Here is a 22717-nt window from a genome sequence, read left to right as displayed (position 1 = left end):
TTAGCTCCGTTAACTGTATCCTGACACATTTCTCTAGACACTAAACCAGCACACAAACTGTGCCAATTCCAGATGACTACATCCCTGTGTCTGTTCTCTTCTGGGACAAACAGCACATCAGGACTCCACATGCCTCTACTACTCATCCACCTTCCCTCCACCAAATCTACGTACCTGGAGCTGACTACGCCCTTAACTGTTCCAGTTCTTCGTGGCCTCCACAGTCCTCTGTTGATTCCTTCAGCGACTCACCCACCCTTTCCTCTTCAGCATCTCTTCAGGATGGAAATCCTTTCACCCATTAACTATCAGGAAGTCGGCCAGTTCCGGGTGCCTCAGAGTGCTGGAAAGTTTACAGGGTCTCTCTGCAAGGCAAGAATAAAGTCCTGCAAACCTGAGAGTCATATTCATAAACACATGTGACAGTAATTTCATGCAATGCTGAAAATTCAAAGGAACTCTTTGCCCAACATCTTTTTTCTCAATGAACTTAAAATGATGCTGTCCTTTGTGTTTTGTCATTTTACAATGGTTTCTCTGCCTCAAAAAAATGCTGGAGCAACTTTTTCCCGTAAGCTCTTCCAAAAGCCTGTCACCCCGTTCAGTCATTTCAGGCTAGAGCAGCAAATCAGTTCTGGGGACATGGTCGTGCTTTCTGTACGCAGGCAGATTCGTTTGGACCGTCGAGTCCTTCCAAAGGGTAGTGTAACGGAGAGGGAAGGCAGACACCCCGGCTCCGGGGTGCTGCAGCCTGGCCTGGCAGCTTGAGAGCCCCCCCGCTCTCAGACCCGGCCGCCCGCACCCGCGCTCCCTCGCCCGGCTCCTGCGCTCCCGCCGCGGCCCCGCCGCGCTCCCGGCACGGGGCACCCGGCCCGCCCGGCCCGCCCGCGGCCGCCGCAGGGCAGCACACCCGCCAGGGGGCCGAGGGGGGCCGAGGGGATCTCAAACTTCTCAGAAGTTGCTGGCTTGCAACTGCTGGTTTACACTCGCAAATTACGAGCGAAATTGCCGGCGCTCCCCGCAAGTACGGGATCCCCCGGCGTCCCCGAGAGCGGCCGGGACGGGGCGAGCGGCCCCGGGGCAGCCGGTGCAGGGGCGGCGGCTGGGGAGGGCGGCCCGACGGGGCGGCCGCAGAGCCCCGGGAGCGGCGCCCCCTCGCCTCCCCCCGCCGGAGCGGGGGGGTCCGGGCTGCGTGCGGCCGCCCCCGCCCCCGCCGGAGGCAGGCCGAAGGCACGGGGGCCGGGGGCGGCCGCAGCCCCGGCCCCGTGAGGAGGCGTCAGGCGCGGGAGCTCCGCTCGCGCCCGGTCCCGGCTCCGTATAAAGGGGGGCGGCGGCGGCAGCGCTTGGCCCAGCCGGAGTCGGAGCCGAAGCCGGAGCCGAAGCCGGAGCCGGAGCCCGGGCGGGGGCCGGCTCGCAGCGGAGGGCGGCTCGACGGCGGCACGGGCACGGGCACCGGCACCGGCACCGAAACCGACACGGGCAGGGGCAGCGGCAGCGGCAGCGGCAGCGGCAGGATGGGCGGCGGCGGCCCGCGGCGGCCCGGCGCGCTGCCGCTGCTGGCGCTGGCGCTGCTGGCAGCGCAGGGCGGCGCGGCGCCCCTGCAGCCCGGCGGCTCCCCCGCGCTCACCAAGATCTACCCCCGCGGCAGCCACTGGGCTGTGGGTAAGTCTCCGTCCCGTCCCGTCCCGTCCCGTCCCGTCCCGTCCCGACTCGTCCCATCCCGTCGGGCTCCGGTCCACCTGCTGCTCCGCGGTCTCCGCGTCCCCGCCAGGGGCCGTCCCGTCGGCACCGCTGCCGGGAGCGCCGGGCTCTGGCCGGCACGGGGTGCCGGTGCCGGCACTTGGCGAGCGCACGGGCGATACAGGAGGGGCGACGCCGGCCGCGCCCGCCCCGGTGCTGCCGGCCCCGCCGTGCCGCGCTCCGCGGTACGGGGCTGCGCTGCACGAGGGCGCGGGTACGCGGTGACCGTGTCGCCTCCCGCTGCCTCCGTGCTCAGATCGGCAACCAGAGGGCCAGCCCGAGGGCAGCTGGGCAGGAGCCGGAGCTCCCCAGCACCGAGGCGCAGCCGCTGCCCTGGGGTGCGCAGCACGGAGCCGGCCCCTCCCGGTGGTCTCCTTCGCAGCCCAGCGCCGATTACGGTTGCGTTTTAATGGCAGCAAAGCATGGGATGGCAAAAACGCATCCAGTTCAGCTGCTGGAAAGGCACTGGAGCGTAGACTTTAATATTAGAGTTCCCACATCCCACATCAAGGCAAGGAAAGTCTAAAACTTTCAGCTTCTCCGTCCAGTCCTTATTCCAGCAAATCTAACCAGGTGCCTCTCCCTAGCTCCAGGCAAAATGCGTGGTCATCTCTGCCCAGTTTGGAGAAACATTCCTTCTGCCAATGTAGGAAACCAGTTGTGCACAACACCGACAACATCTCCAGTCCCAGCTGTGCTTCAGTTTCAACATCTTCCCTGCTCTTCTCTCCCCTTCCCTCTCCTTCCCTCACACTATCGGTCAATTTGAACTTCCAGCTGATGTTTGAGCTATCAAATCCATGCCTGTCTGGGTGAATTTCATGCTACAGTCATTGTTCTTACAGGACATTTAATGGGGAAAAAGAGCACTGGAGATTTTCCTTATGGTTATGAAGAAGAAAACAAGATCCCATTTTCAGCACTACCTGAAAATATTAAGCAGCTGGATGACTCTCTGCAGTGGGAAGAAATGTCCAAATATTTGTTACGGCTGCTGGAAGGGAATGAAAATAAAAGTGCTCACTTCTCAAAAGGAGGGCTTCCCTGGTATACGAGGAACACCTGGGAGACAGATGACAATAGCAGCTGGAAAGATGTAAGTAAGACAAAATCTGTAAAAACATTCCTTAAAGTCAACTTTTGTGTTACAGTGACATACTGGCTTCATCTAACTTTTGTGTTGTCCAGAAAAATAATAGAAATGTGCCTAATGCACTAGTCATTCAGTCAAGTGGGATTTTACTCTTGATTAGAAATTGTCAGTCACAGATTATATTGTTTATGAACTGATTTGCTACTGGGCATAAATTCGACAGGTGTTCAACAGATTGCAGTGTCCGGATTGCCTTCAAGTTGCTCGGTTGTTATATTCTTTTATTTCCTAGCACTTCGTGCTGAGATGACCACACCAACAGCAAGTTCTGTATCAACTCAGCAAAAACGAGCTAGTGTGAAAAACAGGCGTGCATGCAGAGAGAAGGCAAAGCATTGTGTGCAAAGCACATCACACCAGCTGTTCCCTTCTGTTGCCATTCCAGGTGCCATTATCATGTTTGCCTTCAAGGTGCCGCAGCCCCAAGGGATGGAGCAGCTGAACTGGAGGGTTTATTCAGCTCCTCGGTCTGCATTTGGCTCACGCCAAAGTCTTTTTCCCCCAGGCATCAGTTTTTCTGGCTGATGATGTGGACCACTACTGTGGTAATCTCTGGTCACGCAAAAAGAATCTGTGGCTACAAACAAGCTTTAATGTGCACCTAGGACCAGCCTCTTCCTCGCTTAAGTTAGTGTACTTATGAGTCCTAGTTCACGAGGTAACAAGGCTGGTACAAGTACAGATTTGGTACAAGTACAGATTCACCCCTATTCTTTTGGAAAATCCTGTGAAATTCACTCATAAGGATATTCGTGAGGTTTTACAGAAAGTAATCTGAGTCTAAAAGACTTATCAAGTAAACTGCAAAATGTATTAGAAAACTCCTTTCTTTGTAATGCACGAAATTCAGAAATGGTGATAGAGTTGCAGGATTCTTCTGGTTGACATTGAAACAGCATAGAAAGAATAATACACACCATTAAAGACATCAGTGGGAAGAGTTTTTTCTTCCCATATTCTACAGTGATATTATATAGTTAATATTCCTCAGCTAACTTCACCTTGGTCTCCCTCTTGGAATCCTAGCGCAGTGGTCAGTGAATATCTTGTCACTGACTTGCATAAGGATAAAGATTTACTCATTAAAGTAAGTTGTGCTTTTACGTCTCTTACACCACTGATATGAATGGTGTCCATATGTTTCTTTCTGGCTATGGCTTTATGACAGTGATGCTTATAATAACTGTGATTAATACTATCTAAAAAGTAAGATATTTATTGCATCCTCAGCTCTGCTGTGTGCAGCTTTGTAATCAAATTAGACAAACAAATTCCATTACATTATGTAAAGAGGGAAATATTTTGACGTCTATAACTATTTGGTAATAAATCATACTTAAAAAGGACAGATATTGCCCTTACTGAATTCTGTTCACATGTGTACTTTTACCCTAAATTAATATCCAGAGTTTTGGGGTCAGGCATTGAACATATACATGGAATAATGAGGTTATTGCCTTAAGTCTCCAGAATTCTCAAATGAGGGGTAAAATAAATATGTCTTTCCTGTAACTAAGACATAGAACAACTGGCAGAACCTCATTTTGCCATAGAACCTTTTGTTTCCAATGCATAAAGTTAGTTTGTCTCTATCCTGAAGTAAAGCATAATCAGGAAAGAAGTGCCAAAGCTGTCCTTTATGCCTGTTGGACACAAACAGCTGATTATATGCAGCCTAGAGAAGATGGAAGGTATTTTTCCCATTGGCTTCGGAAAGCAAAAACCCAGCACCTAAAAATCAAACTATATATCTATATACATCTGCTTGAGATCTGCCTTCCTGATGCAGGAGACCTGAAGATTAAATGTAAGCTTTGATTTTAGAAGACTGTGATAATTTCCTAAACCTTTAATTAATGGTAATTGTTCCCTTTTTTAAAAGTGGCAATGTTTATTTAAAAAAATGGAATTCTGGTACATACGAAATTTGGACATACATATATGCAGTGACAGAGGAGTGTAAATGACCTTTGGATTTTGATTCTGTAGATTTTTCTGGATGTGAGGGGTTCCATGTTGAATATACTTGGTGCTTTATTTCATGGAATTTTTCAAAAGTAACTGATGTAGTTTAAATTTTGAACTTTAAATTTGAAGTGGGAAGTTACTACCCCCAAAGTCAGAGTCTGCAGCAGTAAATACAGATATTTCCTTCAGGTAATTCAATTCAGGGTCTTGTTTATTAGCTCACATTCACTCAGTGCATTCTTCACCACTGATGCTCACACTGTGCTGTACAGTTCTCAATAACAATAAAATAATAATCATAATTAAAAAACCCTTTCTAGCAGACTGAACCAATGGAGGATAAGTATCATAGTACACACATAGCCAAAATGGCCAAGAATTGATCATAACAGGAAATTAGGCTTAGGGTGGTGTGCCTGAGTTACTTTTTCCTATATTCAGTTAATGCAAATGAAATTAGCAAATGAAGACTTTGCCTGCTCTTTATTCAGTGCGTTAACTACAATTCAAGTAGTTAAAGGACAGAAAGGAAATCTCTTCTGCAAGCTGTTCTAAGTGCAAAAAGTAAGTTGGAAAATAATCTTTAAATTGTTTCTGTGACTTGGCTTTTTATCACTAATGAGACATTATATAAATGAGATGGCAGACTGAATTATTCAGGAGAACGACTTTCCTCGTACTTCAGCAGTTGGTTATTAAGCTAACTTAGAAAAATGAGGTCTGTTTTGGAAAGATTATTAGGAATTTGTTTTTTATTTGAATACACAGAGCAGCCTGTGTATTAGGCTTATTAACTTAGTGAGTGACTTTTGTCAGGACTCATCTATAAATACTATTTTTCTTTCTTTATTAGATGATGGAGTATTTGCTTCAAGTTGTGAATACGAAAGAGAACACTCCAAGCTGAAAGAAGGTCTCTAAACCTTGAAGAAATGGAATACTTTCCATAAGAGACTATGTTTCACAAACACTTGATTGTATCAGATAATCAACAAGGTTTTCTTTCTGTAAACAATATTTCCTTTGAGTAAAATATCTAAATACAAATATTCTTGTATGTTTCAGCAATGACTACACTCTACTTCATTTTAAAGGTTGCATTTTCCCACTTGAATGGCTTTGATATGCATAATTGTCATGGAAGGGTCTTCCAATTAATTATACAACGTCTATCTAATCAGTTCATCTCTTAGTTTAAAATTACATGACATTTCAACATTTGCAATAAATAGTTTGAACGAAAAGGCCGAGTTTATACTTTTATTTAATAAAATGGAAATTGGCTGTGTCATAGCTAGTAACAAAGACACAATAGAATGATTCACTTTCCACTGAAGCTCTTCTTGAATTGCTCCCGGGCCTGTCATTTTGTTCAATAAGGGGGAGCTGACACTGCCTTCTCAAGGTAGCTCTGCACCAAGTGCAGGGAACGCGATGCACTGCCACGGCAGGCAGCAGGCAGGTCTGCTGAGCGATGCTCTGCCTTGTTTGACTCAGAGGCGAAGTGGCAGCTGAGCGTGTTCCCCCCCCCCACATGCACTCCTACAGATGTGACTAGCAGGTCCAGCACCTTCATGTTTCCACAGGAGTCTAAAGGAAGAACATTGCCTCCCAGGAGAACAAGTGAGTGACACCTTTTGTGGGGCTACAACACATTTTAGCTAAGCAATGCTCCTTGCTTACTTGTAGTTTTCAGTACACAACTGGACAGTCCCTTCATCAAAAACCCAGACAAGGAGATAATGTGCTGCCACCTCTCAAGTGAGAGCACTGACAGACCAGATCGTAAGGATGGGGGGAAGCCCAGCACAAAGCAGGAGAAGCAGATCTGGACAAAGATCTATCTTTAGCGTAGTTTCTACCTTCCTTGGCCCACGCTGTGGAGCAGGAGTGTTTGTTCAAGTCATGGGCTCACAGCTGTGCCTGTGTGATGCAGCTACAAGAAGGATCTGGAAGTTTTGGTAATAGACTGTCTCATCATGACAGGAGTAACAGACCTGGGTCAGAGAAGAATGAATAAGAAAGAAAACGGTGCCTCCTAAAACAGCAGTGCCACAGTCCATGAGCTGTTTACTCACCACAAGAGCAGGGGCACCAGCGTTTGCTGTTCATTAAACACCAGAGCACAGGCTGAGCCACTGTGTACTCGGGGATAAAAGGTTAGGAGGGTTAAGGAGAAAGTAGGCAAGAGAGAACAGGACCTGCACCGGCGGGACCTTGCAAGGAGCATGCCTGCAGAGCAGGGCACTGCAAGGTGGCCAAGATGTTAGGCAAGCACAGGTCAGAGCCAGATGTCAGAGCGCCCCATTTTTCAGTACCACTACTGAGGCATCTTCATCCCTTTCGGAGCATCAAGCCTTGTAGCTAGTGGTCTGAACACATCTGAATCTCTGATGCAGTTGTTTAGGGACTTCTTAGGTACACCGGTGTGCACTGACTGCTGGGGAAGGATCTGGAAAAGGCATCACTGAGACACTCAGGTGTGAGCTGGCTTCCACATTGCCCACTCTAGGTTCAGGCAGCTGTGAGCAAGCCCAGCCACAAACCATGCATCTGAGATGCATGACTGATGGCAACAATGGACTTCAGGCACTCGCAAGCTAGCTGTGCAGGTTGGAGAGATCTCATGATGGGAGCTGAGCATTGAGGCCGACCAGGCTACAGAAGGCAATTCACAGTTTGGCACTCTGTCCAGGCAGTGGGATATACAATATCCTGCTCGTTCACTGGTATGCCCTCCTTTGGCATAATTGCATTTATTGCATTTCCCCCCTTAAGAGGATGGAAGATTTGGCTTTAGGACCCTCTCAGTTCAAGGCTAGTGTGAACCTCCAGTTTCTGTTTGAGCGACACAGCTTTTGGGGATATTGACTGTGATAGCAAACAGCATCTCCCGACTCTTCTGCGGGCCGTAGCGGACCCCGGCGGCTCCCCCTGCCCGCCAGGCCGCACTCCTGTGCCGGGCGGTGCCGCAGCCCTGGCCCAGGCTGCCCAGAGAGGGGCTGGGGGCTCCTCGGGGAGGTCTCCAGCAGCCGCCGGGCCGTGGGGCTGGGCACCCTGCTCGGGGGGCTGCTGGGCCGGGGGACCAGGGGCACCCGGGGGAGCCTCCGAACCCAGCCGTGCCGTGTACCGGGGAGCCGACCACGCGGCGCATCGGCGAGGCGCCCGCCCTGCCGCAGCACGGGCCCGCCTCACGGACCGCCGCGGCCGCCCGGCGGGACGGGCCCGGTGGCGCAGCTCCGCCCGGTCCCGGCAGGGGGCGCCCCCGGCCAGCGGATGCCTCGCAGCGGACGCAGCCCCGGGCCGCGGCGCCCCCGGCCGCCCCCGGCCCCTCGCCGTGCGGGAGAGCGGTCAGTAGACGGCCGGTGGTTACCTGCGCGCTTCGCTGCAGGTATCCTGGGCTCCAGGGCAAATTCCGGGCACCTCAGCGAGCATCCCAAATTAGGACAGCCGCGGCGGAGACCCGGTGGACTTACCTGCTGGCCCGGGGCGTTTGTCACTCGAGCCTGCTTACCGCTTCCCATTTCTCCTTTTTCTGGCCGATCACCGCCCTGCCCTAAGACAGCGTGAGACCTGGCCCGCAGGTAGGATTGGCACCTCAGCGAAATCGCTCTGCTCTCATGGCGTTCCAGCCCTGCCTCCCCTCCCTCACACCACACGAGGCGGAAGGACCTTGCTCAGCATGCTGCAGCTCAGCCAGCACCACGCACCCCCAGGGCTATGATGCCATCCCTGGAAAGTTTTCCTTATACATCTGAATCAGTCGTCCCTCACCCTGCCCTGTCGGTGGTGAAGGCAGAGTGGAGGAAGGGGTTGAGCCAAATCAGAAGGGCACTTGGGAAGGTGGCTTTGAGTTTTCATGTGGCCAAAGGCACTGAAGGCGTGCGTGTGTTGCACACCCAGGAAGGAGAAGAAGCCTAGCCCAAAAGCCGAAGCTCCATCCAAAGGCTCAGGCAGTCTTCGTACAGACTCCAGGTGGGATCCAAAGCACAGCACCTGCTGCCACCAGCAGCCTTGGCCTCTGGCTGTGGGTCTGAGGGAGCAGGGCTCTCTCTCTTGCAAAGCCTGTGTGGTATGTGCCAGGCCTGTGTGGATGGCTCAGGCTACCCGAAAGGGGTCCCAAATGTCACTAAAAGCATATGCATAGGTAACTCAGTCGTACCATCCCTGTCTGATGACTGGGTAAGTCATGTGTCTCTGAGACACAGTTTCTCTGCGTGTTAAATGGCACTCTCCTGTTCCACAGAGGCAGCATCTAATAAACTAGAAAGTATATGGCAGGATCTTGCAGGGAGGGGGTAGGGGATCAGCATGTTTATGATGGGTTCACCATAAACACTAGTTTATGGCATCTGCATAATCATCTGCAGATTTGCCTGCCATACAAGCCATGCTGTGTTTGAGCTATTCTGCAGCCAGCAGTGGCATTTGAGCAGGAGAGGGCTGCTGGTGGGCCAAACTTTCTGAGGAGCCATTTATTTAAAAACACGGCTTAAAACTAGCATCCCCTCCTTGGTATTCTGGGTTTGTCCAGTGTTCTGTCTTACTCCTTGCAGCTGCCCCCTCTCTGAGAAGGATTCAATAGAGAGACATCTGACCTACCTGAGATGGTCAGCAACTGGAACACCATCCTCTTTGTTTACCCCAACACTCCCTTCTTTGAGTATCAGTTGCCAAAGCTTCAGTTCTTGCCATCCAAATTCCTACTGCCTACAGTTAAACTCTTTCTTGAAAGTCTTGCCCAGCTGACTTTAACTTCTTTTCTGTACAAGACCAGAGCTTATTTCATGGTTCTTAGTGGGGCAGAAGTTTCATATGCCAAAGAGATGACAGCCACATGTCAGCCAATTTTCACATCATCCATTGGCAGGACATGGAGATGCTAGGAGAGAGGAGACACAATATTCACTGTGCCAGAAAAGTTGGTAATGTTGTCAGGGTGATAATGTCCTAATCAGTATCTCCTTCCTTGCTTTTTATTCTGCTCTCTTTTGTTTGATTTATTCCATCATTTGCTCCCATGACGGGATTTTATAAATGGGTACTCAGTGGCTGACAAACTATAATGAAGGAAGTCAATAAAGTTTCAAGTTTATATCCCATGGCATCAATGACACAGGACAATGCTGACTGCATGGAAGAAAGAATTTGAATGTCTGGCCCAAGAACACCGTAGATGAAGGAAAAACCCTTGAATTAATGCCTGTTGGAGCTGGATTTCACATTATGTCCCAATAGGAGGTACCTGAACGTTCTTACTTGCAACCCCTGCCAGATGTAGCTGAGGCAGCTGGAAAGAAGAACCTTCAGGTCTCCATCTCACCTGCAGACACTAACAAGTCCTCAGCAGAGGAAGGGAACAAAATTGCCCCAGACTCCCACAGCCCAGAAAAGAAATTTGAACTGTGACTGAGCTCTGTGTGCTTTCATCTCTGGGGCTGTGACCTGTCATGGCTGTAGAGCAGACACCATGGCCAGCTCGCTGCTGTAGAGGGGTGACAGCAGGGTGTACTAATGAGTGCCAACCTACATGGCCACATCTCCTGACACCATCCATCAGGGACTGAGAGAGCCAGTCTTGCTTCACTGGAAAGCAGCTGAGCCAAACTGTGGGTCAGAATTCTACTCAAATAGGTCAGGATTCTTTGTGAGTTTTCTTGAATACTGACAGGATTTTGAGCAGGGTTGTGAAAGAAAAGAGATTAGAATATACTTTCTGCTGAGAAATGGTGGCATTGAGACCAAGTTTCATGATGACATTTTATTTGTAACTACTAATTCAGAGATCTTCAAAGCTCTTGATGAGAATTGTCTTCTCTCCTGCATAGCTCATGCTATTGACCTGTACAAAACTTTACAGAGCACTTCTCTATATTAAGCCTGGGATTTCTGTCTGGGTAAAAGCAGACAAGCCTGATGGAAAGACTTCTCAGGAAAAGCTGTCCGCCTCTCCACATTTCATATCTTAATGAGAAATCACCCAGGATTAACCTCATTTGCAAGTGGAGAGATTGCTACAGGTGAAGCAGATGCAGAGATGGTGATTCAATTTTACTTTTCCAAAATTCTGAAGCCAAATGCACAGTGAGTGATATCATGATCTGCATAATATGAATAAATGTATATCTATCCATCCTCTCCCCAGGTAAAAAACATGAAGCTCAGACAGGTCGTGTGGGATTTACCTGGAAATGTATTGGAATGCTTTCCAAACATAGCTAGGGTCCTAGCTCAGCCTGTTCATTCAATTAAAATGCAATGTGGAAGGAAAGGGGAAAGAGCTCCTCAGCTACTGATACTGGCTGCCTTCCCCATGGCCAATTTAACTATGAGTAATTCCCTTTTGACCGGTAGCAGACATACACTGTCTTGCTTCCCAGTCCCAGCAAGGTTTGCCTCTCCCAGCTCATCACATCCCCTGAGCAAGGAGATGCGGTACCCCCAGGAGAGCATCTGTGCACATCTGTGTGTGTGGAATGGTGGCAAGGATTTGTCCCGCATGTACCGATCCCTCCCAGGAGTCTCCCGGGGCAGCCCCTGCCAAATGCCCCGTAACCAGGACACTGAGTGAAGACCAGGCCACACTTCTGAAAACTCTGAGTGTTTACAGCTTCACCCACCAAAGCCTACACACTGCCATGAGCGGTTACCCTACCAATAACCTCAAGTTACTATCCAATAACCTCAAGTACCTGTTCCCATGTCCTGGCCACCCTGTCCTACAAGTCCACTTCTCTCAAATGCCATGGTTAGCATAACAACCTTTTCTGTCTGAAATTGTCTCCATTGCAAGGGCGTAGATTTCTTAATATTTTCACTTGCTATCTTTTATTGGTGTATTTTTTCCTTAGAACTTCAGATGTTGCAAAGAAGTTTAATATAGACACTAACAATACTAGCTTGTTAATACAATTTAAGCAAAAGAATAAATAGATCACTCAGAAACAGCCAGGCTAAGAGTCTTAGCAAAGTTAGAGTAAAGAAGTGGTTAAGGATCTAGATGATTTAATCCACTTTTAAGAAAAGGTTTTACAGTGAGCAATTAGATGCTGGTTAAGGAATTAATCACTAATGGGTCATTAACTCTGACTGCCATTGTACAGTTAACAAGCCGAGGCAGGATTATTAGACTCAGCACCCAATTAAGGAGGAGAAGATATTTACAACAAACTGAACAAATGAGCTTTTAAAATGGAATGGGACAATTTGAAAGAAAGTGTAGGAATACAGGAAACCAGACAAGGTAGAAGAGAGAGATGCAAGTTCTGTCCCTTTATTGGTTTTAAAAATATTTACCTCTCTGTGACCACTCATGTTTAGCAGATTAGAATGTTTCTTTTTAGCAATAAACTTGTCACTTTCCTTGAAGCACACAACTGATCTTTGTGTGTAGATAATCCATTGCAGGGTTCACATTTACAAAATATAAAAAAGACCTGCTTAATATCCAAGTAAAAGAACAATTGACACAGCTTGACATAATTACCATTTTTTGCTTGCAGATTTTGGATCAAGAGCTTGATAAAAGTGAACAGGTGTCTTCACTTTGCTGTCCTGTCGCTGTCTGTTATTAGTGCTTGACTCTAAGTTACTGAGCGTCAATGCTGATTCCGGTGCTGAACAGAAAGTCAGGGGGTCTTTCACGTGGCTTTGCAGGACATAGGAGAATAGGGGGCAACAGGGAGGGAGGGTAATAGCAGCAAAATGGGGGAGAACACCACTGAGATCTCGGGGTTTTGCTTGCTAATCGTGAGCAAGAAGCACGGGAAACAGGTTTTGGGTGACAATTAAGTGCATTCATGTGCAGGAGGGTTTTAAGCCGAGTAACACCAAGCGGGACTGTTCCTGTCCCTGGGGTACCAGGGTGTGTGCAGCCTGTGTAGACATCTGTTAATGCGTGTCTTCTTTTGACGCAGCCCAGGTGTGCAGGCACATCACAAACACGAGGAGACATCTCTCCCTCACAGCCACCGGAGGAGATGTGCCTTACTGCAAGCCCCGTATTCTGGGCATCCTCAGCAATACAAAGCTCACCTGTAAAAGGGGCAGCGGGGCACACCTACATGCCCCCCAGGCCAGCACGGCTGGGGAAGGGAAGCCCGGACACAGCATGGGGCCTGATACAAAGAGGCAGGCTGGATGCGCACAGAGGCCAAAGAGAGAGGGAAAGGCGTTTTCAAAATAAAGGGATTCTCATTATTATCTGCAAAAGGAGCTCTCCAGACAACGGATGGGGCTGCTGTGGAGGAGGCTGTGAAGGGATGTTTAGAAACTGCTGTCTGAGGTTAAAAAGCTCCCTGAAGTGAAGCTGAACAAAGCTGACATACTTGTTTCTGACAGGACTCTTAAAGATACGCACAGATTGTGAAAATATAATTAGAAGCCAGCCTTTGTCTGGCCACAACGAGTGGGAAATGGTGAAAGGAGAGGTCTCCCAGTCTGCATTGAATCATCCCCAGGACACAATGAGGACGCTTGTGCATCCTTCTCCCTTCCCTAATGAGAAACGTTAATTGCCACAACCTCCAGAGTGTGCAGAGCGCCCCGTGCCCAGTGGAGGAGAAGGGGTGTTTCATTACAGCTTCTCAGCCCCATTACGGGCAGTAACGGAGATAATGGAAAATAAAGATGCCGCAGATTTAGTTTAGGCAACTCGGGAAGGGTGCTGTGCAGTGTGGGGTGAGCGCGGCCCAGTGCCTTGCCAGCACCCCAGCCTTGCCAGGCCAGCTGCCCCAGTCAGCCCCCACGCAGCGGCTGGGCTGAGGAGCCAGGAGCCTGCAGGACCTACCGGACCCTTCTCCGAGGTGGTGGCGTGGGCCGGCAGCCCAGGATGGGGGCAGCAAATCCCATCCGGCCCCCGGGCTGTCCTGCTGGGTGTGGGAACGCTGCAGCTGGGCCCTGGTGGGGCCCCGGCCACTCTTTGCAGAGCATGGAGCCACTGGCTGGGTGTGCGCCCGCCATGGGACCACACCTCTGGCCCCATCAAGAGCCCCCGGCAGTGACTGAAGGGAGCCACCACAGCCAGGGGCAGGGGGAAGCATGAGACCCCCAGCAAGGCTAGGCTGCAAGGAGGGAAAGGGCCACGGCCAGGCCTGCGGCTCCCCACCACACGCCAGAGGCAGCGAAGGACCTGGCCTGGGCAGCCCCCTTGTGCAGACACACAACGCACAGGCTTCACACCAGTTGTGGCATTTAATGGTGCAAACAGAAAACCCTCCCCAGATCACACAGGCCTTGGTTCCCAGCCACCCTACGCCGCTCTTCGCCCTACTTCAGCTTTTATTGCAACTAAAGCATCCAGCCAAGAAGGGAGAACGAAAGAGATTTTTTTCCTAAGCTATGATCTGACCCCTAACTCCGCAGGGCATGTGGAAAAGGAGATTAAAAAGACCACAAAATACAAAGCAAGCCAGGGCATGGGGAAAAAGCTGGTGTGAGGGACAGCCCTCTGTTGTCAGGTCCTTGTCCAGGGGAGTCAGAGTGGGTCAAGGGCATCCCTTGGGCATCCCGGTACCAGCCTTCCCAGTGCTTTTGTCCCAGGTGCTGGAAGAAGAAGCTCAGATCGTCTGCCAGGGTTTGCCGATGGACTGGATGTGCTCCTTGGCCTTCATCCGCAAGGCAGCAATGCTGGTGTTGCGTGGGTCCGCCTCGTCCAAGGGGAACTTGTCCACAAAGGTGGCCCCGCACTGGTAAGGCGGCGGTGGCCCCATTGCCCCCAGGGGCTGCAGCGCGTGGGTCACGGCCGGAGAGTTCAGGAAGGGCGGTGGCGTGTAGCTGCCAGGCAGGCTCTGCGGAGAGGCCACAAAGCCAGGCAGGCTCTGCAGGGCCGTGCCGCTGGGCACAGGCGGGCTGAGCCACGTTTCCAGGGGCAGGCTGCTGCTGAGGGGGCCCATGGGGGTCGCCTGCGGTGAGCGGTTGAAGGAGAGTATAGGTGAGTCCTGAAGCTTCATAGAGGTCACCTCCAGCTTCTCCTGCCGCCGCCACTTGGCCCGTCTGTTCTGAAACCACACCTGCAAGCACAGCCGTGTTAGCCAGGCACCGCTGCCCCCGGACAGCGCTGCCACTGCCACGGAAGGCAAAGGCTTCCCCGGGCACAGAGGGAAACATGAGATGGAGCAGAGGGAATAGAGCAGGGCAGGGCAGGAGAAGGCACCGAGGCAGGAGCAGACTTGGAGGTGCTTCCCCGTGGGCTTGGGGAAGAAGCGTGGTGAGGGCCCTCTGGAGACACCCTGCCGCTGGCCGGGCACGGGCTGTGCGGAGCCACCTTGGGGCCGCGCCGCTCCCGGCTCCACCGCCCGGCTCTGCCGCCCCGGTGCCCCGGAGCGGGACACGCCGCTTAACCGGCGGCGGCCAAACGCGAAACGGCCCCGGGCTCCGCCGGTCTGTGCCTGCCGCGTCGGGGCCGTGCGAGCGGGGCCGGCCGGAGACGAGCCCGGAGCTGCGGCGCAGCCCCGCGCCCCGCGGTGCCGCTCGGCCGGGCGCCGGCCGGGGCTCCGGCAGCGGCACCGGAGCAGCGAGGCCGTCGGCGCGGCGGGGCTGAGCGCCTCCCGCTGCCACGAGTGAGGGGCCGGGCCGAGCCGGGCCGGGGGCTGCCGGCGCCGGCAACGCGCGGCTGCGCCGAGCCCGGCCGGGCCGTGCTGCACCAGCACTCCCGGGGCCGGGGCCGGGGCCGGGGCCGGGGCCGGGGCCGGGGCCGGGGCCGGGGCCGGGGCCGTCCGTGCGGGCGCGGGCGTTACCTGCACGCGGACCTCGGGCAGGTTGACCTTCATGGCCAGCTCCTCGCGGCTGTACACGTCGGGGTAGTGGGACTTCTCGAAGGCGCGCTCCAGCTCGTGGAGCTGGTAGGTGGTGAAGGTGGTGCGGTTCCGCCGGTGCTTCTTCTTGGGCTGCTCCTCGTCCGACGGCTTCCCCTCGCCGCCGCCGGCGGGCAGCTCGGGGCTGGCGCTGCCGGGGCAGTACGGCTCTGCGGGGGGAGAGAGGCGAGTCAGCGGCAGCGCGGCCGCCCGGGGCGCGGGGAGAGCCGCCCGCCCGCCCGGGACCCGGCGCCCCTCGCCCGCCGCGCTCACCTTGGAAGCGCTCGGCGCGGCCCTGGCGCTCGGCCGGCGGCGGCTCCCCGGGCATCTTGGGGAGGCCGTGCCGGGGACCCCGCTTGTCCGCCTCCTTGGCGCTGCCGGCGCCGCCGTCGGGCGGGAAGGGGCCGAGGAGGCCGTCCTCCTTGCTGAAGCCCAGGATGGCCTCGATGCTGTGCAGCCTCGACGGGTTCCCCCCGGGGCTGCGCGCCGCCGGAGCCGACAGCGAGAAGGCGCCCTCGGCCATGGCGAGCGGGGCGCCGGGCGGGTGCATGGGGCGGCCGGCCCGGGGTCCCGGCGCGGCGGCGCTCCCGCCCGGCCCCGGGGCGGCGCGGGCAGCTCTGGCACGGCGCCGCCCGGCGGGCTGGCCTCCTTGGGGCGGGGGAGGAGTGCCGGGGGGCGGCGGGCCGGAGGGAAGGCGAGGCCCCGCGCCGCTGCGGCCTGGCGGGGGGGCAGGGCATCCCCGGGGCCCCGCCGCCGCCGCCCGCTGGCCCCCCGCCCCTCCGGCCCCCCCGGCGCCGCCGCCGCCCCCGCCTCTCCCCGCCCCGCCGGCCCCGGACGGCACCGGGCGACGCCACCCGAGGCGGGGCTGGGCGGCCCCCCGCTGCCGCCGGGGCCGGCCCTGGCCGGGCGCCCCGCCGGGCCCCGCCGCCGCCGCAGCCCCGCGGCCGGCCGAGCGCCGTCGGAAGCCGTCGTGGGACAGGCGGGGGGGAGCGACCCGGCACGGCGGGGCCCGGGGCGCGGGGGCCGCTTGGCGGTAGCGCGGAGGACGGGCCCGGGGCAGAGGCTCCCGGAGCACCCCCGCGCACACGCTCCTCGCCCCGGCAGCTCCAGCCCACGCCTGTCCCGCGCCTTTGGAGGGCGCCCCGGCCGCGGAGGCGGTGTTCATCTCGGACGAGGGGCGCGAGGGGGCCGTGGCACTGTCCCGCGGCTAAATGCAGAGGGTGAAAAGCCCCGGGGGTAAAAGCTGCTGCTGTGGTCCCCCGACGGGGTACTTGCCCTGGGTTCGGCAGCCTTCCAAGTCACGTTTACTGCCCGGGTGAAAACGCACGTGGGCTTTTTGGGAGGATGAGCTCCGGAGGTATCGGGGCGGGGGTGGTGGTGACTGGGCTCAAGTTGTTGGTATCACTCCCGAGAGGACAGAGGACGACAGGCCATGTGAGCAGAGCCAATTCGGCAGCCCAGTCCCCTGCTGAGGGAGTGGGGCTGGAGGCTAGAAGGCAGGACAGGGTGCATGGGACATCTACAGTTTGCTTTTGAAGGTGAGGTGGAGAGCTGATCCCACACCCTGCTTTGCACCGGGCTTGGTGGAGGACATGAGCTCAACGCAGTCCTAACTGGGGAACAGCATCGTGTCTCCCGCCTCCAACTTACTTCTTTCTGCATTATTATTTTCCCTGCCTTTCTCTTTCCTTCTCTTTATCACTTTTTCCTGCTAGCACCTGCCCATTTCTTTGAGGTACCAACCATCTTTTGTCCCAGCTAAAGTGACAAACACAAAAGCGTCAAAGTGGTTTTCAGCCTGCATTTAGCTTCAAAGATGCTTCCATTTCGAGCCTGAGGAGGGTGTATGTGAATGAAAAACATTGGTACTGCTTCTTCCAGATACACGTGCTACTGAAAGGTATGGCTTCTTCCCTCAGGATATCTTCACTCCATCTTTGTGTCTTCCTCCCGATTGGCAGCGTTTGCTTCAGCCCTCGCCCACACCTTTTTAAGGTTTATGGTCTGATGTCCCAAAGTTAATTTCTTGTAGCTCAGCAGCTTTTCCTAATCGTTCCAGGTGAGGTCTGCCCTCACTGGCTGCTTCCAGGGAGAGTGAGAGGGGGGGTGGGAGGAAGCTCAGCCATCCATTGGCAAAGAGGGAAGAGGCCAACAGAAGAGACAAAAAAAGGTTAGTGTGGCTTTTGTGCACGATATAAAAAGCAAGTCAATACCATTGTAGGGGCATTGGAGGGTACTCAAAGCAATCAGCCAGGGGCCATTGTGTTCCTTTAATCTACATGTGTATTTCCCAAGAACTCCATTAGCGAAGATGAATGAACTGTGCAATGTCCCTAATTTCTTCTAATTTGGAGCTGGGTTTTTATGGCACTCACAACCAGCACTAAACATGCCTGTTCCTCCAGAAACCCTGGGCACACTTGGGAATCCTTTTTGCTTGTTGTAGCACACAAACACACACACACAAAAAAAAAAAAAAAAAAGCAAGGTGAGATGAAGCAGCATAAGCTTTTCAGTCAGACCCTGGCCTGGCAGTTAAGAGCCACTAAGGGTATTGGATCGTGGCACAAATGCAGCTTTTCAGGTTCCTGTCAGAATTGGCAAATACAGGAACAAGACTCAGAATTTTTGCTATTACTTCCAATGTGACATACAGCAGAAGACTTCCACCCCAAAGCAGGGTGCACATTGCACACCGTACATGAGAGACCTTCCTCCCCAGTAGAGCAGTCTCCTCCCTCCTCAGCAGTAGATCATTACAGGCGTACAGAAAGTCTAGAGCCGTTTTTGTCATTGTTTTTGCAGAGGAGTGGAGTTGCTGAAGGAAGCAGCGACTCCCTGGGTCAAAACATGTAAAAATATGGAAAAAAATGTATTAGAGCAGAGACCAGCTCTGTCTCTTCCAGCTCTGGAGCTGCCTTTTCTCTCTTGCCCTGCTTTATACATGCTGACTTCAGTGCCCTGACACACACACATGAAGCATCAGATGGCACTGAGGAGGGAGGTTCTGACTGCAGCACAGAAACTCTGATGGTTCCTCAGAAACTCTGATGGTTCCTCTAATAGTCAGAGACTAACAGAGAGAGTTTAGGGTGGTGAATGAAAGGGGGGCATCTGAACATTTCCTTTAGGGTCTAATGCACTGGCTGCTAGCTGAATCTCTGTTGTCACAGTCTCCTGGGATATGTCTCATAGGTACGAAGCCTAAAAAAATTGATGGTACGTCACAGCTTCACAAAGACCATTGCTCTTTGGAAATGTACAGGGCAATCAGATCTGAGAATATTCATTAGGTAATCAAGTAGGTGCGATTTATTACTTGTCTATCCAAAGGCGGCCCCTGATCCACCACCTTTTTAATTTATTAATATTAGTTTCAATGCATTATTGCAACAGTTATTGCTGAAATTATGTTTGGAAGCTAACAAGAATTCTTGAGATGGAGAATCTCTAAAGTGCAGCTGTCCCCAATGCCTACTTCTGGTTTATGCATAATGAAGACTAAATGGGAATAGTTTTGAACTTGTTGATGCTGTTAAGAGAAGTGTACTGGATGGGGCTTTGCACAGTGAAATTGGCACCATAAAATGCCCCAGATTCGTGTTTCCTTTTCTCTTGTCTTTATGTCAAGCCAAAATAATTTACTACCTTGTAGAGAAGACATCTGAAGCTGAAGTCAGTCTGCAGGTGAGAAATCATTCTCCAGACCAGTGATGTTCAGCAGGGACTGCCACCCTGAGAGATGAACAGGACTTTCAAGGTCAGACAGCAAATCGACAATGTAGGGGGAATATTCATCCAGCAGGAACCTGTACCCTGCTGCAGTTTGCATGCTCTGAATCACATCACAGATTGTTAAAAGCTATAAAAACTGACTTTGCTTCTCTCTCTGCAGAAGTTTGCAGTTCAAGAATCTCTTTGAAAGCATGATGTATGAGAAAGCTGCTGCCTCCCCATCACTTCAGCACTTGTACCTTGACAGTCACCTCCTGATTCCTTTCTGGTGGGATTTTTCTCCTCCATCTCTAGGAAAGCTTTTTTTTTTTTTTTTTTTTTTTTTCCTTTTTTTCTTTTTTTTTTTTTTCCCCACCAGGACAGAAACCCTAGGGAGCACTGGCTGGAGTGAGCTGCTGCCAGTGCTTGCCTCGGTGGTGGGCACAGGAGCAGCCATGGCTGCGGCAGGAGTGGGGGTGGCCACGTCAGGACGGTAAGTGGCACGGGCCTGGTGCAAGGGCTCAGGCTTTGGGTTTGCCATGCTTGAACATCCCTCCAGGGCGGGGGAGTGGAGGTTCATGCTGTAAGGCTATATTAATGAAATCCTTCTTTACTTGTTTTCCAATTAGCCTAATTGAATTCGGATTGCTTAAAAGTGGGCACCAGAGACATTTATCTTGATGGGATGACGGCCTTGAGCTCCAGCGATCCTATTAACTGTAAGAACCCAAATCCCAGGTAGGGCAGGTCCAGCAGTAGCTCCCATGTGACCTAACGCCTTTAATCTGCTCCTCTTCCGTGCAGCTCACACACACACGTGCACATACAGCCATGTACTCATATGCACACATGCGCACAGGTGCATGCACATATATACACGTGGATTTGCACACACATGCACAAAACACACGTACACATGCACACACAGACAAGCACGCACATGCAGTATCTAACTCTTTAGGTTCCAGCAGCCTTAGGAGAAAGATTATTTAGTGAAAGACCTTGGAGGAATACCTTACTTTATTGTCCTTACGAGTTCACAGAATCAAAATCCCAGACTCACAGACCGGTTGGGGTGGGCAGGCAGCTCCTGGTCCCCCCAGCCCAGCAGCCCCCCGAGCAGGGTGCCCAGCCCCACGGCCCGGCAGCTGCTGGAGACCTCCCCGAGCAGCCCCCAGCCCCTCTCTGGGCCGCGGCACCGCCCGGCACAGGAGTGCGGCCTGGCGGGCAGGGGGAGCCGCTGGGGCTCCGCTACAGGGCTGCCGCTGCGCCTGGACATGGGCAGCACTGACAGAAGCCTGCTTTTTCATCGCATCATCTCTTCAGGTATTTATGTAGATAGGTGTGTTTAGACACACTGATGTATTTATATACATCTATTTATATTAATTGAGTCAAATTGGTGTCAGCATGCTGCTTGCCTGCCCTCTGTGCTCCAGGCTCCCCGTGAATCGTCCCCAGGGCTAAGCCTAATGAGCTGTGGGGAGGCCTCAGTGCTGAGGCCCTGCGAATGCTTCACCCCTGAGAAATGCTGCACCCCTGAGGCTGATGGCAGTGCCCAGCTCTGAGGGATCCCTGCACTCCAGAGGCCACACTGGCTGCTTGGGGATGGGGGCAGCTGGGAGTGGTGCAGGCCCTGCCGTCTCTGGGGTCCGCTGGTTTCACCCCAAGCCTGCTGCCCTTGCCCACGGGTCACTGGGAGCTTTCTGTGGTGGAGGTGCCGCCTGGCAGTGGTGGTCCTGGGGTGCTGGCTGTCATGGTTGGGCACTGTCAGCCCCTCCATCCTGCCTGCAGCCCAGCAGGGCCTCAGCACCACTTCTGCTGCCTGCCACCACCACTCCTGCCTTCTAAAATAAGTACATGGCTCCTCCAGACAGCGCCCGGGGCAGCTTCCTGAATCCCCAAACAATTGTGGGAGCCAGGACAGCTTTTACCCCATAGTTCTGCAGCTGCTGTGGGAGGATGGGGACAGCTGGTGCCAGAGGGGTGAGCTGCACCGTGCTGCCCAGTGTCAGCCAGCAGGGCAGATTTGCGGCCAGGCCCTGGCCATCATGCTGACCCACACAGAGCTGCTGGGGCAATTTGGTGCAGTGGCGCTGGCCCCACCAGCCCAAGGCACACCCAGTGCCAGCCCGGGAGCAGGCGCAAGCCCTGGCAGCCCAGGGAGACGCCAGTTGGAGCGGAGGCCATGCCGGACTGAGAGTTTTTACATCTACAACACTAAAAATGGTGCCAATGGCAACCCAGGCTGCTCCAGCAGCAGATCAGATTGGCTGTGGCCAGCACCAGGGCCAGGCAGCGTCCCCTGCCATGGACGGGGTCCCTGATCCATCCCACACCAGCCCCCAGCTACCTCCCAGCCCCGCTTGCCTCTGCTAACCCTGATTTTTTTTTTTTTTGAATCTCGTTAATCACTTGTTTGGTGATTCTGACTGTACTTTCTTCTCTGACCCTTTAAACCGTGAAAATGCTGATCCTATATGTGCTGACGAACTTAATTAGCTCCTTTAAACCACCAGATGCTTTCAATAAGATTTTCTGGATGTCCCAGGCACATTTTAATTCAAAGGTCAAAAGTCTTAGACTTGTTTACTGTGGTGTTTTAGAGATAAAATAATTCACCCTGTAAAGTAACAGAACAGTGTGGAGACACCTACCAGCTTTATATAAATACAGAGGGAAGAGTGTTTTCTTGGGGACTGCGGTGGGGGAAATGTTTAATAACAGGCTTTAAAACAACTTTGCAACTCAGATTTGAGCAGTCATTGCCAAGCTTTCTCAAGAAGATTGCAAGCAGCCAAGAACCCTCCTGCACAGAGGTGTCCCATGGGCCAGCATCTGCCACCTATGCCCGCCTCTCCACTGGCAGCTCTGGCATCATGGCCATCTCCCAGCTCCACCAGCTCCCAGCAGGATGGGACCAAGCACGGTGCACAGCTGGCAGGGCAGGGACTCTCCAGCCAGGGCTGAGCCCTGCTCTGCCTCGTGGAGGCACAAGGGCAGCCTGCAGGTGCTGCCTGGATTCACCGGAGAATCCAGACGGCCAAGCAGGCAAGGCACGTGGCAGGTTCTGTGTCTGTTTGCCCCTTGGCACTGCCGCCATGCAGCTGTGGGTGACTGTTGTCCCACTCTGCAAGGAGAGGTGCTGTCCAAGTGCATGTGGCAAGCTGCTCTGGGCTGCCACAATGGGGGGACTTAAGCTGCCAGATAAAGAGGCAGGTGTTCTTCCTGTACTTAAGTCTGAGGAGACCCAGCTGTCTTCTGCATCCCTTGGAAGATCCTCCCTGTTGGTGGTGGGGCCTCCCGCAAAGTCAATCCATAGGACCACCCAATTTTTCTCCACAAAACT

The 22717-nt window shown here is 53.3% G+C and overlaps 2 protein-coding genes across 2 annotated transcripts; one reads left to right on the top strand and one right to left on the bottom strand.

Moving 5' to 3' along the window:
- Window positions 1–1514: 1514 nt before the first annotated feature.
- Window positions 1515–5798, top strand: LOC309889973 (gastrin-releasing peptide-like; the record flags this gene model as incomplete). Its single annotated transcript, XM_082783288.1, has 3 exons — window positions 1515–1662; window positions 2586–2836; window positions 5715–5798. 3 exons carry the CDS (start codon window positions 1515–1517, stop codon window positions 5766–5768), a joined length of 453 nt encoding a protein of 150 aa, XP_082639414.1. The 3' UTR covers window positions 5769–5798.
- Window positions 5799–14418: 8620 nt separating this feature from the next.
- Window positions 14419–16204, bottom strand: LOC309889798 (retinal homeobox protein Rx2; the record flags this gene model as incomplete). The annotated part of the gene is made up of 3 exons (XM_082782826.1): window positions 14419–14871; window positions 15598–15824; window positions 15928–16204. 3 exons carry the CDS (start codon window positions 16202–16204, stop codon window positions 14419–14421), a joined length of 957 nt encoding a protein of 318 aa, XP_082638952.1.
- Window positions 16205–22717: the final 6513 nt, after the last annotated feature.

The sequence above is a fragment of the Aythya marila genome, assembly GCF_965140915.1.
Source record: "Aythya marila genome assembly, chromosome: Z".
NCBI lineage: Eukaryota > Metazoa > Chordata > Aves > Anseriformes > Anatidae > Aythya > Aythya marila.
This window is presented reverse-complemented; position numbering and strand designations above follow the sequence as displayed.